Raw genomic sequence first — 15,795 nt, forward strand, 5'->3', positions numbered from 1 at the left:
TAAATATTATTCACGTACGCCCTTAATACTTATTGTTAGTATGTATGTTTTGGTTTTTAGTGTTTCTCTGTGTGTGTTTTGTTTTCTTTTAATACATATTACTTAATCTTACTAATCAGTTAATACTATGTATATTTTTTTTATGTTAAACAACCCATGATTAGAGTAAAAGTTTTGAAAATGCAATCCTGGACAAGATTCTTATCATTTTTTTGTTATTTTTTTTTTTTTTGGTTTGGCATATGCATTTTCCGTTTATATATATGTGTATATATATACCTAGAATGAAATTGGTTTTTGTTTTTGGAGACATGAATGTTGTCATCGTTGGAATTGGAGAGGCCTGACCATAGCATAGAGCATATTATATATGTAGACTATGAAAAACACAACCATAGTTAGGGGAATGTTGGCTCTATAGGTGGAACCACTCGCATGTTGCATGGCGGCTGGTTCCTCACCTTCAACAAAATAATAATTAGAGTATGTTAATCGAAGAAATGGTCTATGCTCTTACCATTTAGCACATGGACCACAACTGTTTCAGTTATATCATTGCCCAGCATACAAGTATAATTTCCGGTATCTTGTCGATTCGCATTTGCTATATAGAGACGACTTAGGGCACGTCCCGGCAGCATATCTGTTTTAACACTGATATAAACATAGTTTAGATATCAAGTTATAAAAATGATTGGTTGGCGTGATAGATTATTTACCTAATGCCACCACGACTGGTATCATAGTTAAGGAGCCGTACACCATGTCGCCAGGTGATATAGGACGAGGGATGTGGAATTTTTGATATCACACACTGCAACTCAATGGTGCTGCCCGCTTTATAATATTTCTCCGGTGTGGCTGATCCCCGTTCATCAAGAATTTCCACATGAGGAACTGAATTAAAGGCAATAAATATTATATTAATTCATTTTGTATAGCTAATATATCCTGAATTTCAAATTCAAGTCTATATCTTTATAATTTTATCTTCTAGCATGAAGCCTTACTAGATCTAGGAGAAAATTGCTCCCAAAAGTATGCAATAAGCATTCAAGAATCTTTAAAAAGCAAACTTTGCTTTCACATCATTTTAAAGTTGCAAGGCATATAAAAAGTTATAAATTTATAGCAAATAATGAAGACTTTTCTTATCTATTGCATTCTAATGATTGCAAATTTTCGTCATTCTTCCCTAAATCCACCTATTAAGCTTAGTAACAACTTTTAACAGTAGTAGCAGCATTCTTGACTCGGTGTTTATGCTTAGAATTTAAACAAATCGAGATTTTGGCAGTAAGGAAGAACCTTTAGTCGCGTCAATTTGCAAAATTTTGTTTTTTTTTTCAAAGATACTAGTTTATGGAATGGCAAAATCTATTCTAGTTTAATCATATATGTATATTAATAGTTTTTCGTTTTAGAGTCTCATTAGGTCAGAATTGTGATACTTTTGGAGCCTCGAAAGTGCTGCAAAATTGTGGCATAAATTCGGCCAAAAGCACGCAATGAAAAAATTCGAGTTTCTGTTGTGTTTTACATACCAATAATAGTTAAGTATACCAATAACACCAATGGCGGATGCGAGGAGACCTGACACTCATATGGACCCTCATCTCGTTCATTGGCAAATTGGATTAGGAGTTTCCAATCATTTGGCTCTTCAAATTCCAAAGAATAACGCGAATCACCGCTATAGGTATGCTGGCCAAAGGTAATCAAGGTGAGATCCTCACCCCGTCTACGCATCCAGGACACTGTCTTGCCTTGGAGATCATTGACACGGCAATGCAAATAGACATTCGATGATAGTTGAGTGCTTATATTAACTGTTGTATAGGGATCGGCAAAAAATGGGAATGGTTCGTGTGTTGTGGTCTCTGTAACCTCCAGTTCCTCATCTTCGGGTGTATCTGTGAATGGTGATGAGAACTCTTGCCAGAAATTTTTTGGAAATGTATCGAATGGATCCCCAGCTCGTGGACGTTTTACTGCAGGAATATGAGAAGACAATGAGATGGGTAATTAACGTATTTGCATATACAGAAATAATCACAAATTGTATATGTACATATGTTTGCAGTGATGTTGTCTCACTTACATGTGGTTGAGGTTGATCCAGAACCGATATGATGTAGGGATGAATATATAATTGCAAGTATCCAAAATAATCTTGATTTCATTACTGTCCTTGACAAGCGTGTTAGCAATAAAGTGTATAATTAGATTAAAATATATATAAATTTATGTATATTCGTGTATGTGTGAGTGTGTGTGTGTGGTGTGTGGTGTGTGTGTGCTGGTATGTTTGGGGTTTGTGGGTGGCTTTAAGACTTACCGCAAAATATGCAAATACACATAGATGCACTTGAATATTATTCTCGTTATTTGTATCTAACTGCATAAGCGTGCCATTACGAGTTTTGGCATTAGCAGCAGTTTCATTGCAAACAAAAAATAAAATCCCCTTTTTATCGATTCCTATTTAAAGTTATTTTGTGGTCGTGAGCATTTTGACACTTTTGCTTTTCTTCTTTTTGTGTGTGTTAGTCCGCTGTGTAAAGCTTAATTAAATCTACAAAATACTCCCTTAAGACAAATGTAAATCCGCAATTAGTATTCGAATTTTTTCTGCGTTTTGCTTCTTTTTTTTTTGCGCTTGCTTTGCTTTGTTTTTGTTGATTTTTTTAACTTCTTTTTTAGCTCGGAATGCTGTTAATACTGAAACTGCTGAGAGATGCTGAAAGGATGACCAATAATTCCGCAAATGTAGGTCAGGGTACGATATGCGCATGGCCAAATATCATCATATTGCAGCTTCAGCGTCTGCTTTGGGGCATTCAGATTTCTCGCTCTCTAACACTGTATATGTTTGTTGGTTAACTCCGTTGCCATTACAAATTTGAAAATCCAGGGGATTACCGAATTTGATAGATTGACTGTAAAATTTTCTCTGTTATTTTGACTTTGTAAAAGACCAATTGCCCAGTTTAGCAAGAAAAACTAAAATCGCTTTATAATCTCCAATAAATATATGATGTTTAATTAGTTTGAATAATTAAAATAAAAGCATTTATTTTAATTAAAATTGAATTTAAAATTCAATTTCCAAAAGATTTGTTTTACATACTGCTCCAAAATTATAGCATCTTTTCGGCGTCTAACCCCAAATGTATGCAATGGATGAAATGTATTTCTCAATAAAAACCAAAGAGCCTTTAAAAGAATTACAGAATATTTATTAGAATCATAAAAGCTTATTGAAAAAATTGAATTTCCTGATTTCCACTAACCGTTAAATTAGCCGTTGAATTAGCATAATGAAAAGTGAAAGTATCGAATGATTTTTTAACTTCTTTTATGACAATGGAATTTGAATTTCGTAAGTGATTTTTGAAATCGAAATCTAAATAAATTTAATAGAAAACAACAACTAAATCTAGTTGGCTCTACGAAAAACGTTTTATTTATTTCAGTTCTAATGTTATTGTTCATCGTCCCTTCAACACATACATATGGACATTTAGTATATTCAGTGATTTACATTTACATTTTGTTCGAAATTTTCTTTAACGTGCAGTGTATTTATTTATGTGGTGAACGCTTCCTGCGCATGTGCAGTCCGTGTTTTGAGAGAGTGTAAGTGAGTAGTACGGCATGAGAGCCAAAATCATGGAGCAGCACAGTTGTCGGCGTAAATAACCGCATATAGTTTAACATATTGGTCTATCATGCAAAATGGTAGGCATAGTTTTCATGCGAACTGTGCCCGCATAAAGCAGAGCACATGTAGCGACCCGCCCTTATCTTTTTAGTGGTGGTGCGATATGGTTTTTTTTTTTCAAAATCTGCCCATTCGAATGGGGAGGACTGAGGCATTTGAGAGCACGAGTTTAACACACACAGACGGAATGACATAAGGTGGCGCGACGCTACACACACACACACAAACATACACATACATACATCCATACATCCATACAACTACATGCAAGCATAGAGTAAATTAAAAGAACCGTTCATTTTCATTTGTATTGCTGCCGCCGTCGTCACTGACAATTGTCATTCAATACAGTTTTTGCTTATTCCCTACAATTTTTTGTGTAGTTTTTCCATTAGTTTCGTTTCTGTTTTTTTTTTTCTCAATCGTTGGTCATCGGTGAATTAATGCCTTGCATATTAAACATTAACAGAAGCAGCAAAAATTGAAAAATCATTTTCGAATTCCACATACCCCAAAAAGAACAGTGGAGGGGAATAGTGAATACGACGCCGACAGCGAAGACGACGCCAACGCCAACACCAACGACGACGACGCCGGCAACGCTCTAAACAGCGGGCAGAAGAAACAACGCGAAATTGAAATCAGAAGTTAACCGGAGCCAATAGAGGCTAGTTCTAAGTAAATTTTCTTCTTAATCCCCCACACATCGTCATGGAAGAGAATTCACGTATGCTGAGCCTACTGGGCGGATTGGCCATTAGCATTGTAGGATTTCAGATATGCCGGAAAGTTCTGCCATGGTTTTATGTGAATATTTTGGGACCCAAGCTGGTGGGCTCTACGGTCGATGTTGCCAAAATGGGTGAATGGGCTGGTGAGTGAGTCAGTTGGAGGTTATAAAAAAAAATTCCAATTGATAAGCTTTTCGATACTGTTTTTTATTATTTCAGTTATTACCGGCTCCACCGATGGCATAGGCAAGGCATACGCCAAGGAGGTTAGTATCACACTCACACCTAACGGGATAGAAAATATTGGATCACATTCATCAAAATAACTCAAATTTATCCATTTCGATAGATCAATTAGGGAATACAATTAATCAATTGTGCTAAAGACATTACAATATATGCTATATGTTCAGGTAGCTATAAAATGACTTGCCAATAGAAAAAATATTGTAATTAGCAAACTATTGTCATTGAACTTAAATTTAAAAACAAAAAAAAAGCAATGACTTGTCTTTTGCTTGTGCAAAATTCACTTTTGCTGACATTACCTGACATTACCTCATACATACTTATTTATATATATGTATGTATGTATATATACTGGCAATCCTATTTACCCAATTGCACTTTGAAATCAATCTGAAAATATCGTCTTTAACTCTCGACACGCTCAGCTAAAAATTATTTGCATACAATATTTCTCCTAATTGTGTTGACATTGCAACAAATGTAGCAAAACAAAAACAAACAAAGGGAAATTTATTTATTTTTATTTGAACTTTCGCATAGACAGCGTTTTACTTACAGTAATTATTTTACTTAGTTAATGGGGCTGTAAAGTGAAATTGGATGCATTCAAATTTTCGGTAACTAATTTGTAGATAATTAAAAACTTAAAAGCTAGCTTTAAACATTACATTTGCAAAATGCACATGTGTTCATAGGGGGCAACAGCTAACGAAATGATTTTCAAGACCTCTGGTTTACTAGATTAAAACTTAAATCCATTAGTGAAAACGGAAGAAGTCAGTTTATTTGGGATTCTAAATTACAAATGTTATAAATTGGTATTTTTATCAATACCCACGGATTGCTAAGGCAAATGATGTATGTATTTGTTTGGCTCTCCACCTCGGTTCGATTCTCTATGCATAGACATTAAAAGTATGTATATAATGTGCGTTGCCTACTTAAGTATTCCATTCAGTGTTTTGAGTGGGGGGCAACGACTGAAGTCTAAGCTTTTTTCAAATATTCATTTCTTATGTTTTGCAGTTGGCACGCCGTGGTCTAAAACTAGTGCTGATCAGTCGATCGCTGGATAAACTGAAGGCTGTGGCCAAAGAAATTGGTAAGAACTGAAGAATCAAACCTTTAACCATTATCCATTTAATCATTTATTATGGCCTACTTACAGGCGATGCTTATGCCGTTGAGGTACGCATTATCGATGTCGATTTCACTGGCGGTGTGGAAATCTATCAAAGGATACGCGAACAGACAGCTGGTCTGGACATTGGTGTGCTTGTGAACAATGTGGGAATCAGTTATAGCCATCCGGAATACTTTTTGGATTGCTATACCGCTGATCCAAAATTCTTGCGCAGTATTGTTGCTGTCAATATACATTCTGTGACCCATATGAGTGCCCTGTTTTTGCCCGGTATGATTGCTAAACGCAAGGGAGTGATTATAAATATCTCATCGACAGCTGGTGTGATACCAAATCCTTTGCTAAGCTTATACAGTGCCACCAAGGTATGGCCAAACTAGGAAAATTGCCTTAATTATTTAAACGAAATGTTTTCTCTTTTTCAGTCATTTGTTAACAAATTCAGCGATGATCTGCAAACGGAATACAAAGAGCATGGTGTTATTATCCAAAGTGTGCAGCCTGGTTTTGTAGCCACCAATATGAGCAAGATACGTAAGGCGAGTGTGTTCGCTCCCTCCCCTGACACGTATGTAAAATCTGCACTCTCCACACTTGGCTTTGCCACACAAACCGCTGGATATCTACCACACGCCTTGCTTCAACTGGTCATCCATTTTACAGAGGCTCTATTCGGGGAACAATTTGCCCGGAACATTGTGCTTAAGAATATTCTCGGTACACGCAAGCGTGCCCTGCGTCGGCGAGACAAGGAGCAATAACAACTCAAAGATACTCGTTTCATTTTATAATTAGAATAGAAGCCATTCATGTGGGGTTGCGGGAGCATTTTACTTTAATGTATTCAATTACAATTATAACAATTGTAATTTGACCTTACCCTGGACAGAGAGAAAGCTAGCTAAAGAAAACATTGCTTATCATCTATGTTCAATTTTCATAATGTGTGTGTCATACCAAAAAAGAAATATACCAAAACAAATTATAAACCAATATTAAGAACATTAGTTTTTATCATAAACTAATAAATTGGAAGAATTTTAAAATTTTACAGTTAACTGTGTGTATTGCCTTTGTAGTCAATAAATATAAATTTGTTTAATATTAGTTAACGTGTTTTATTTATTTTAAATTCGATAACTAACGATGCTTTTTAATGCATTCGATAAGGCCATTTCCGGCGTTCGCTCAGTTTTAGGACTTGTGTGAGCAGCAATTTTCAGTGTTTTTACTAATATTTTGCATATAGTAGTGGTAAACATTTAGGTTTATGGTTTATTTTATTTAGAATTTATGGGAATAGTGCTATTTAAAGTCATTTTACTACACAACTATGAGTCAGAACTCATAGCAACCCCCGATATTATCTTTTCGTGCATATATCGATAGTTTTATTTTTGCATCTCTAATGGATACACTTGGTCAAAGAACAGATTTCTCTTGTTCTTTCGAAATTATTTAATATATATTTTTGAAGATTGTACATGAATTAAGTGTCAGATGGAGTTTATAACTAAAATGAAAGATACTTTCTAATCTGCATGATAAACAATATATATCTATAATTAATTGCGCATCAGGAGCAGAAGGAGCATCATCAGTTTCAGCATTAGTGATAATAACAACAACAGCAAAAACAATAACGTCACTCTCGCTCTCTCGTTTCCCTATCTCCCTCTCGCTGATGCTCTCTCTCTTGGCAGTAATCAACGTTTCTTGTTTTGATTCCTTTCGGCGTCATTTAGCATTTTTGATAAGACAGCTTGAAGGGGAGTGCAAGAACGGGAGCGGCCTCGGCGAATTGTGTGTGGTGTTATCATTCGTGAATGTGTCTCCTCCTCCCCCTGCCTCTACGTGAGCCGCGCCCTTCCACAGAAACTCTGTTGATGAGTGGTGGCAACCAACTTGTTGCGGGGACCGGGACAACTACGATTGCCTATGTGATATTGATATTGATTTAATATATATAATTTTGTCATTGAAATCGACAGATGGATGGACACATGTGCATGTGCTTCCAAAAGGGGGAGGATTGGTGGCAATTTGTTTAAAAAAGAAAAAATAGAAAAGTCAAAACCAAAAATAAAACTATTATTAACAACAGAGGCTAAAACGAGAGACGCGTTATTGCGTTGCAACGACAACAACAATAATAATAATAACAACTACGGACGGCAGCGGCAACGGAAACGGAGGCGACGACGACGACGTCAAAAATGTTAAGAGAACTCATCAAATATTCAAAAGCGTAAAAGGGCGAACAATCACAAAACGAAGAAGACTAGATAGAACTTGGGTGGAACACAGTATTGAATCAACAACGACGACAACGTCCCAGTTGCGGTCCGACAAACGATTGGACAACAACGGAACCGAAACGGAAGCAGCAATAAAAGTAGAAGAAAATATAAGTCAAAACAAACGTAGAAAGGAATAGGAATAGGAATAGGAATAGATAAACGCGCCGGTGCCGAAATGGAAAGTGGCCAACGACGCCGCCTGCCGCTATTTCCCATTGAGCCAGAGCCGCCCACTACGCCTACGCAGCGGCTCACATTAATAGCTACACGGTAAGTCAAGGTGCTCAAGTGGGTGGGTTTTAGGTGGGTGGTATGTAAACTGACCATTTGGCTGCCATCTGTCATGGTTATTAATAGATATATGTCTATACATAAATACACATATATAATTCTCTACTTATAAGTAAAACCCATTTGCCTCTGTCTATAATTGATCTTTGAATGATTCCTTTCTGACTATGTTGTTGTTTTTTTTTTTTTGTTTTTTTTTTTCAATTCAAGCTTGCTACGTGCATTGCAATTAAACTGGAGGATTATCATTTCCGGCATCACATTGACCCTGTTGGCCGTCATCTGGTATTATCCCACATTCTTCTTATTCTTTGCTTTTGTCCTCTACTCCCTGGTGCTGGTCTTTGCTGGTAAGAAACTAACTAAATAAAGGCACAAAACAAAACCAAAAATTATATTTCTATACAATATTTCTACACTTTGTATTCCAACATTAGCATGGGCGTAGCTTGAGATATCGTCTAAATTAGAACAAACGGGTCAATATTAAATAATTCTTATCAAAATTTTTATGAAATGAAAGAGAACAACAAACTTATGACCAGGGGCAACAATTATCTAAAATCTTTAATTCCAATCACCAAATATAAATATATATATATATATATAAAACTAAGGCAATGAAAAGATTTTAAAATTAACTACTTAACTTGATAAAACAAAAGTTTAAGGATTATACATTTTTACATATTGGCTTTTGGGAACATTTTATTTACGCTACGTCCATGAATGGATAATGAATGATTCTTAATATTCCATATCTCATGCTTTGCTATATTGCTATTATTCTTATTATTATTCTTATTTTCATTTTATGATTTATCGATGAAGGTGTCGGTTAATTGATGATTGCTTAATTCCAGTGAAGCGTCTAATTAAAAATAATAAGAATATCACTGCCTTATTTACCTATCTAATATAAAACAATATTTATCTATTGTATTCTTTATTGTGTTTAATGTTCATTTACACAGCTGTTGCTGGCACCGTCTATGTACATTATATATTTACCACCAATGAGCCAATCAAACCGAGCCGTGTGCCCTCTAAACTCCTCTACAATGCCACCAAGTAAGTGAGAGAAGGAAGGAAGAAAGCAAAGGAAGCAATAAAATTTGAATCAATTAACAATTTAATCGTATAATTTATTCAAAAAACGAAAACAAGAAATTAAGTCAATTTCAATTCAATTGAGAAGGAGCCCAAACAAATCAGAAATTTATATTTAAAAAAGAAAATGTAGAAGACTATAATATAGATTGATTTATATATGTACATATATGTATAAGTTCAATAGTTGAATTTCTTTGTTTCCAGGAGCAACATATTTGATTTGCCGAAACCCATCAAGAATCCCTCAAATCTACCATTGATATTCGATAAGACAGTTGATCTGCAATTACAACAAATAATTGAATATGTGCTGCGTGATTTTATGTTACCTTGGCTGGGGTAAGTTTTACCATTTATAATGATTAACCACAATAACTAAATGTGATCTCTAACTAGGTATGTGGTGACCAAACCGAAACTAATTAACGATGTTATACGTGAGGATTTATGGAATGCCATACAGAAAATCCATGAGAGGGCATCCAAAATGGATGCAGCTAAGATAATAGCTGTAGATATGGTAAATCGTGTGACTGTTCATTTGGAAAAGATACGCATAGCCGAGGCCAGAGCGTAAGTTCTAGGGAAATGAAACTGACAAATTGATATTAAACATTTTGAATCATGCAGAACGGAAACAAATGCCGCACCAGTTTTTAGTACCAATTCATATTTGGTTGATGAAGAACGTGAAATGGAATTTCTGCGCAAGCTCTGTGAGATTATGGTTATATTACTCCTACCAAGAGGCTATTCCCTGCCGCCATTGAAGGTATTGCTTAGCGAGATTTTATCTTACAAGAGTAAGTCAAATAACAAAAATGAAGACGAGTTGATATTAATTGTTTGGCTTTGTTTTTAGTCTTCTTTCCCATGATTAAGATGTTAACCGCACCGGATTATATCAATCAGAAGGTGGTACAAAATATAGAGACACGTTTGGCGGCAGCGGCAATGAGCAAACGTAGCTATGAATATGCAGCGAGTTTTGAGGACTTTCTAAAGATAATCAATAATTCGGGCAATTTGGAAGATCTCTCATTGATACGCAAGAGTATTGTTAACGATTTGATGCATGCCACAACCATGCAGAATTTGCAACGTGCCAAAGGTCTTGATCCTGACCATGAGGATACGCATTCACTTTCCAAATCTGAGTTAACAGCAGCAATTAGGCTCAAACGCTATGTGCAGCAATTGACATTGGCCAAGGCTCAGTGTGAGAAGAATTTATCAAAATTCGGTTGGAATGGCAACTATTCAAGTGATATAGTAAGCATACAAAGACATCATTTTTGCAAAATGTATAATTCTTTTCGTATTGTAGGATCTAACATTGGTGGAAATACTCAATACGGCTGTGGGGCGACGCTATTTCACTTTATTTCTGGAGCCTTTAAAGGCTAGTGCTCTAATTGGATTCTATTTGGCTGTAGAGGAAATAAAGCATGCCCACAAATCGGTGACCCATCAGTTGGGCACAGAGATATTTTACACGTATGTACGAGTGCCCAAGCCGGAAATCCATATTGATAAGCATGAACGCAAATTGATTGAAACATTCCTGCTGGGCGACGCTGGACCTGATATATTCTTTGAGATTCAGCGTAATATCTTACGCACACTAGAGGATAAGTATTATCCGCCATTTGTGTTGAGTGAACAATATCGACAGCTTAAAGAGGCATTGGACTCGAACGAATTTAATGATCCCACCTTAATGATCTCCATGGGAGAGACGGAGGATGAGCATTCTGTCATTGCTGGCATTGGCGTTGGCAGCGATGGTGTCCACAATGATGGCGGTGTGTCTGGTGGCACTGGGGCCGGCGGCGCGATTGATGTAGCTGCTCATACCTCATATGCACGTAAGAAGTTAGAACAAATTCAAGAACGCATCGATAAGAAGCAGTTGGCTTTGGATGCTCTTAAATACTCGGTGAAACCGGAATCCAAGGTGCTCTCAATACTGGACAAGGAAATGGAATGGCTGAAAAGCGAGAAGCGTCAAACGGAGGCACATTTGAGGCGTACAGATGCATGGACCGAGCATCTGGGCAAATGGAAGGCAACCATACAAAGTGTGGAAATGTCCGATGAGAAGGAATTGCTTCAATTTATGATACTGGTCCATGTCGATGAAGATATAAATGCGCCCCATTCAAATTCATCAACCGCAACAAAGAATGGTGGTCCAGACGGTGGAGATACTAAACCCCAGAAGCGTCCATCTGGGATATCTAGCGGATGGGTTGTAATGCGTTCCCTTAATCAAGTTCATGTAAGTGCCACATGGAAAACGCATTTTCCTGTTGTGTTTTGACTTCTTTTTGCAATTGCAGGAACTACAACGTAAGCTTCGGCATGTTAGCTCCAACCTGAAAACCTTGGATTTGCCCACCAATTTTAAGTTTTTCTTTCTGAAAAGCGCCGATAGGCATGGCCAAGAGAAGGCCAAAGGTCAAATACAAAAGTTTCTTAATGTAAGTGAGATTTTTGTCTTTCTCTATCAATATTCTTCTTATAAGTTGTATATACCTTTTCTATGTTTACAGTTCATTTTAGAGGATGATCACTTAAATGGCAGTGAAGCTATTTATACCTTTCTTAGTCCGAGTTCGGATCATTTGAAGCAATCGTTGCCATCACCAAAAAAATCCAAATTCTCACTCTCCACGCTCTTTAAGAGCGATGCTGCCAAATCGGCTCATGAGACAACGAATCGTGCGACAGATCCCTTTTGGGGCTTGCATCGTGACGATGATGACATCTCCACCTATTTGGAGGGCAGTGGCGGTGAGTCTGGCAACAATGATAGTAAATTGCTGGCAGATATCGATAGCAGCAACAAGGATAGCATAGCGGAACCACTGTATGCTCTAATGGGTGAAATATTCGATATGGGCGGTGTATTTAAATGGCTGCGCAAGAGCATTATATCATTTGTTCAAATCACCTATGGCAGGACCATAAATCGACAGATTCGAGAATCGGTGGCATATCTCTTTGAGGAGTCCATGTTGCACAATTATTTCTCAGCCATATTGAAATCATTTTGGCCAGGCGGAGTTTTAGCCTCCGCCTATCCCATGCGTTCCGATGATATGAAAGAGATGACCACGAATGCAGCTAAAGCGCTACTCACAGATCACATACCCGAAGTTCTATGCAATCTTGTTGGTGCCCAGGCAGCTAAGCGAGGTGTCCTAAAAGTCTTTGATGCCCTACAAAATCCCATCTATAATAAACAGTTGTTCTATGTAAGATTTTTGAATTTGATTCCATGACTGTTGCTCAATACGTTTTGCATGTTCCAGGAACTTTTGGAGATCTTGATGATTGAATTCTTTCCCGAGATACGCCAGCTAAAGATTAGTCATGCCAATGGTGGAGGCGCTGGTGGTGGTGCAGGTGGCTCTACGACCAAATTGAATACAGCAACGGCAGGAGCAGCAGCAGCATCAGCAGCCGCAGCATTGGCAGCAGCCACAGCAGCGGCATCTTTGCCATTGCAAAATAGTCATCAGGGTCACAATTCGAGTAGTGCTAGCAGTGCAGCATCGATGGGTGGCGGTGTACAGCAAAATCATGCGTCAGGGACAGGTTCCACAGCTGCAGCAATAGCTGCTGGTGTATCCACCTCACATCAGACAACACACTATCATCATCATCATCACCATCATACGCATCCGCCAGGATATACAGCACATGGCAGTAATCTGGCAGCTGGATCTAAATAGATCGTCAAAAAACCCTATCCAATCGAAATTGTATTACAAATGTGAAATAGCTCTCTATCTATTCCTTTCCCGCTCTCTACCACTTTATCTCTGTTTCATTCTATTTGGTGGCCTTAGTTAATAGGTTAGCAAAACGAGACACTAGCATAGGAAAACCTTTTTGATCCTTTGTAAATGAGTTCCCAATTGAATGATTCATTCCTTTCATTCGTGTACAAATGAAGCTTTCCCCAAAGACTTGTTCTATTCAGTTTCTAAATATGAATGCCTAAACGTGCTATTTATATTTTGTTTAATGGTTTCGGCTTTTCGTTCCTCCATGTACGTTTTTATATGTTGTTTGTTTGTTTTAATGTCCCTCCCCTGCATCCAAGTGTTGTACATATTGTATGTAAGCCAGTATTAAGCGTTGTACCAAAATGTTGTTGTTAAACTTTAAACTAGTTTTAAATCCAAAAATTTTGGGCCCAACATAAAATTACATTCCCTTGATTGTCATGCAGCTATCCATAAAGCCGCCCGCATCTTGTGATTTTAGCAAAATGAAAAACAAAAGTGAAAATATGTACCAAATTACTTAAACCAAATGCAAACACTTAATTCAACCAATTTAAATGTAATCATATTAGATATTTGCAGAGAATATGTAGTCGCTTAAACAATTGCAAATATATTATGGATACATGCATACATATTTCTATATACTAATTAATATTTAGATCTATTTATATGTTTGCTTGTATCCTATTTGTATCTGTATTTGGCCCGTGTACAACTTTACTATACGAACAAATTATTTGAGAAAAAAAAACCAAGAAATAGTGTGAAATGCAAAATAAAAAAATGTCTATTTATGTAGTTTTTTGTAAGAACATCTTTTAATTCAAATGAGAACACATATTTGGCTTACAATTGACAAATGAAATGATGAATTGAAATTGACTTAGAAGGCATTAAATTTTTCAATTATTTGATTTAATTGTATGGGTTTCATATCTATAATAATTGCCGACAAATTTCTACGCATTGCTGCTTGCTTTCTGATAAGCAATTTTACTTCAAAATATTTAAGTAGATATTGCCATTTCAATTTACTTTTCTCTCGATCGAGAAGCACTTGAAATGTTTCTGCATTAAGACCAAGCACATGCTCGGCAACACCACCAGCTAAACGTGCCTCAATTAAGGTGCCCGTATGATCCGATAGATGAAGATTGATATTGAAAAAGTGAGCATACCTCACCCCGCTATAACACAGAGAGAACTCCAGTTGGCACGATTCGTTTTCGCAATCATTGCGATTCCCGGATATAAGACGATGACAGGCCTTGCTGCAAGTAAGGGTTTAGTTTAAGTTTGAGGAAATTAATAGAAAGAACTTGCCACTTCCTGTTAATGATCATGGCCAGACCATCTATATCGAATTTGGTGACCATGGCATAGAGAACAGTTGTGAATTGTTCAGTTGCCGCATCACGAAGATCTCCCTCGGCTCGGGCATATATCTGCTTGACTGTCATCTGGTTACGTATTTCCGACGCTAACGGAAGGCTAGTCAAATCGGTTTGGGCTAAGAAATCAAAACTTTTCAGTGGTATGTTTGCCGCAAACTTTAAGAGATTTTGTAAATCGTCACCAGGTGACTGAGGATTCTCGTATATCAACGAACAACTGGAATGTGTGAGGACTGTGCTGCCATAGAATTCAGAATAGGATGTACGCACATCGATGAGATACAAAATGGTTTTACGTGGCTGCCAATACTGGGATCGACGTATCCATTCAGGTTGCCAAATGGTAAATATCATACCATCCGGACAGCTGGTATCGATCACAACCATTTCAAGGCACTGCAACTTAAGACTGCCATTGCGATGAACCACTTTTCGCTTGAATTCTCGCACTGGACGCACCGAGGCTACCACCACCAAGAGATCTACATAGGTCCTCAGTTGATCGCCAGCTCCACGAACGTCAGCCAATTTAAGTGCCGACCGAATTGGTTTGTGTGGGACATGTATAAGATTGTGTAGTCTCTGTATGGTGGTCACATCCTCCGGATTATGATGTACTATATAGCCGTGTCCTTCGTTGACGCTCAAGGAACAGCATATCGTGGCCATTGGCTGATATCGATGCGGTTGCTCTCCCGGCGCCCCAATCAATTGGGAATTATTTGATGTTACTTTGGCACCCACAACATCTACAATATCACCTATATTTAGCATGGAATTGTACTCTTCAATGCATTGTTTTTGGCCCCAGCAGTTGCAGTTGGTAATATGTTTTTGAGTGTCGCGAAGTGTTAGATTGATCACTCCGCGTTGTTCGCCATTCAATTTGTCTAAAAAGACGTTGGGCGTCGATTTGGAAATAATCAGTGCAACTATGGAGATGTTGGTCATAAAAGGTTCCATGTCGCCAAGCTTTAATTTATGCGATTTTGAGTTCATTTTTAAGTTTTATTTAACAGACAAAATTAGCCAAAAAGCCGTTAAATTAA

General features: G+C 37.3%; 4 protein-coding genes across 5 annotated transcripts; 2 read left to right on the forward strand and 2 right to left on the reverse strand.

Annotated features, from left to right (window-relative positions):
• Window positions 1-285: 285 nt before the first annotated feature.
• Window positions 286-2,646, reverse strand: LOC6649309 (fibroblast growth factor receptor 3). The gene is made up of 6 exons (XM_002071643.3): window positions 2,339-2,646; window positions 2,102-2,185; window positions 1,545-1,991; window positions 720-897; window positions 518-654; window positions 286-461 (listed from the first exon to the last, which is right to left on the reverse strand). Exons 1-6 carry the CDS (start codon window positions 2,358-2,360, stop codon window positions 322-324), a joined length of 1,008 nt encoding a protein of 335 aa, XP_002071679.2. The 5' UTR covers window positions 2,361-2,646; the 3' UTR covers window positions 286-321.
• An 868-nt stretch (window positions 2,647-3,514) lies between these two features.
• LOC6649310 (very-long-chain 3-oxoacyl-CoA reductase) lies at window positions 3,515-6,841 on the forward strand. 2 transcript variants are annotated; one of them, XM_047011255.1, is made up of 7 exons: window positions 3,515-3,639; window positions 4,194-4,598; window positions 4,675-4,721; window positions 5,731-5,806; window positions 5,873-6,213; window positions 6,274-6,416; window positions 6,512-6,621. In XM_047011255.1, exons 2-7 carry the CDS (start codon window positions 4,436-4,438, stop codon window positions 6,552-6,554), a joined length of 813 nt encoding a protein of 270 aa, XP_046867211.1. In that variant the 5' UTR covers window positions 3,515-3,639; window positions 4,194-4,435; the 3' UTR covers window positions 6,555-6,621. The 2 variants fall into 2 exon arrangements, with proteins under 2 accessions (XP_046867211.1, XP_002071680.1); XM_002071644.4 differs by lacking the exon at window positions 3,515-3,639 and having other exon boundaries at window positions 4,183-4,598; window positions 6,274-6,841.
• A 423-nt stretch (window positions 6,842-7,264) lies between these two features.
• On the forward strand, window positions 7,265-13,854 carry LOC6649311 (sorting nexin-25). Its single transcript, XM_002071645.4, has 11 exons — window positions 7,265-8,418; window positions 8,650-8,789; window positions 9,414-9,510; window positions 9,757-9,891; window positions 9,949-10,125; window positions 10,183-10,355; window positions 10,415-10,824; window positions 10,880-11,833; window positions 11,895-12,035; window positions 12,108-12,812; window positions 12,870-13,854. Exons 1-11 carry the CDS (start codon window positions 8,324-8,326, stop codon window positions 13,290-13,292), a joined length of 3,450 nt encoding a protein of 1,149 aa, XP_002071681.1. The 5' UTR covers window positions 7,265-8,323; the 3' UTR covers window positions 13,293-13,854.
• Window positions 13,855-14,235: 381 nt separating this feature from the next.
• Window positions 14,236-15,745, reverse strand: LOC6649154 (protein hold'em). The gene is made up of 2 exons (XM_002071646.2): window positions 14,676-15,745; window positions 14,236-14,623 (listed from the first exon to the last, which is right to left on the reverse strand). The coding sequence occupies exons 1-2, from the start codon at window positions 15,743-15,745 to the stop codon at window positions 14,236-14,238; spliced, it is 1,458 nt and encodes a 485-aa protein (XP_002071682.2).
• Between the last annotated feature and the right edge of the window lie 50 nt (window positions 15,746-15,795).

The sequence above is a fragment of the Drosophila willistoni genome (assembly GCF_018902025.1).
Source record: "Drosophila willistoni isolate 14030-0811.24 chromosome XL unlocalized genomic scaffold, UCI_dwil_1.1 Seg141, whole genome shotgun sequence".
NCBI lineage: Eukaryota > Metazoa > Arthropoda > Insecta > Diptera > Drosophilidae > Drosophila > Drosophila willistoni.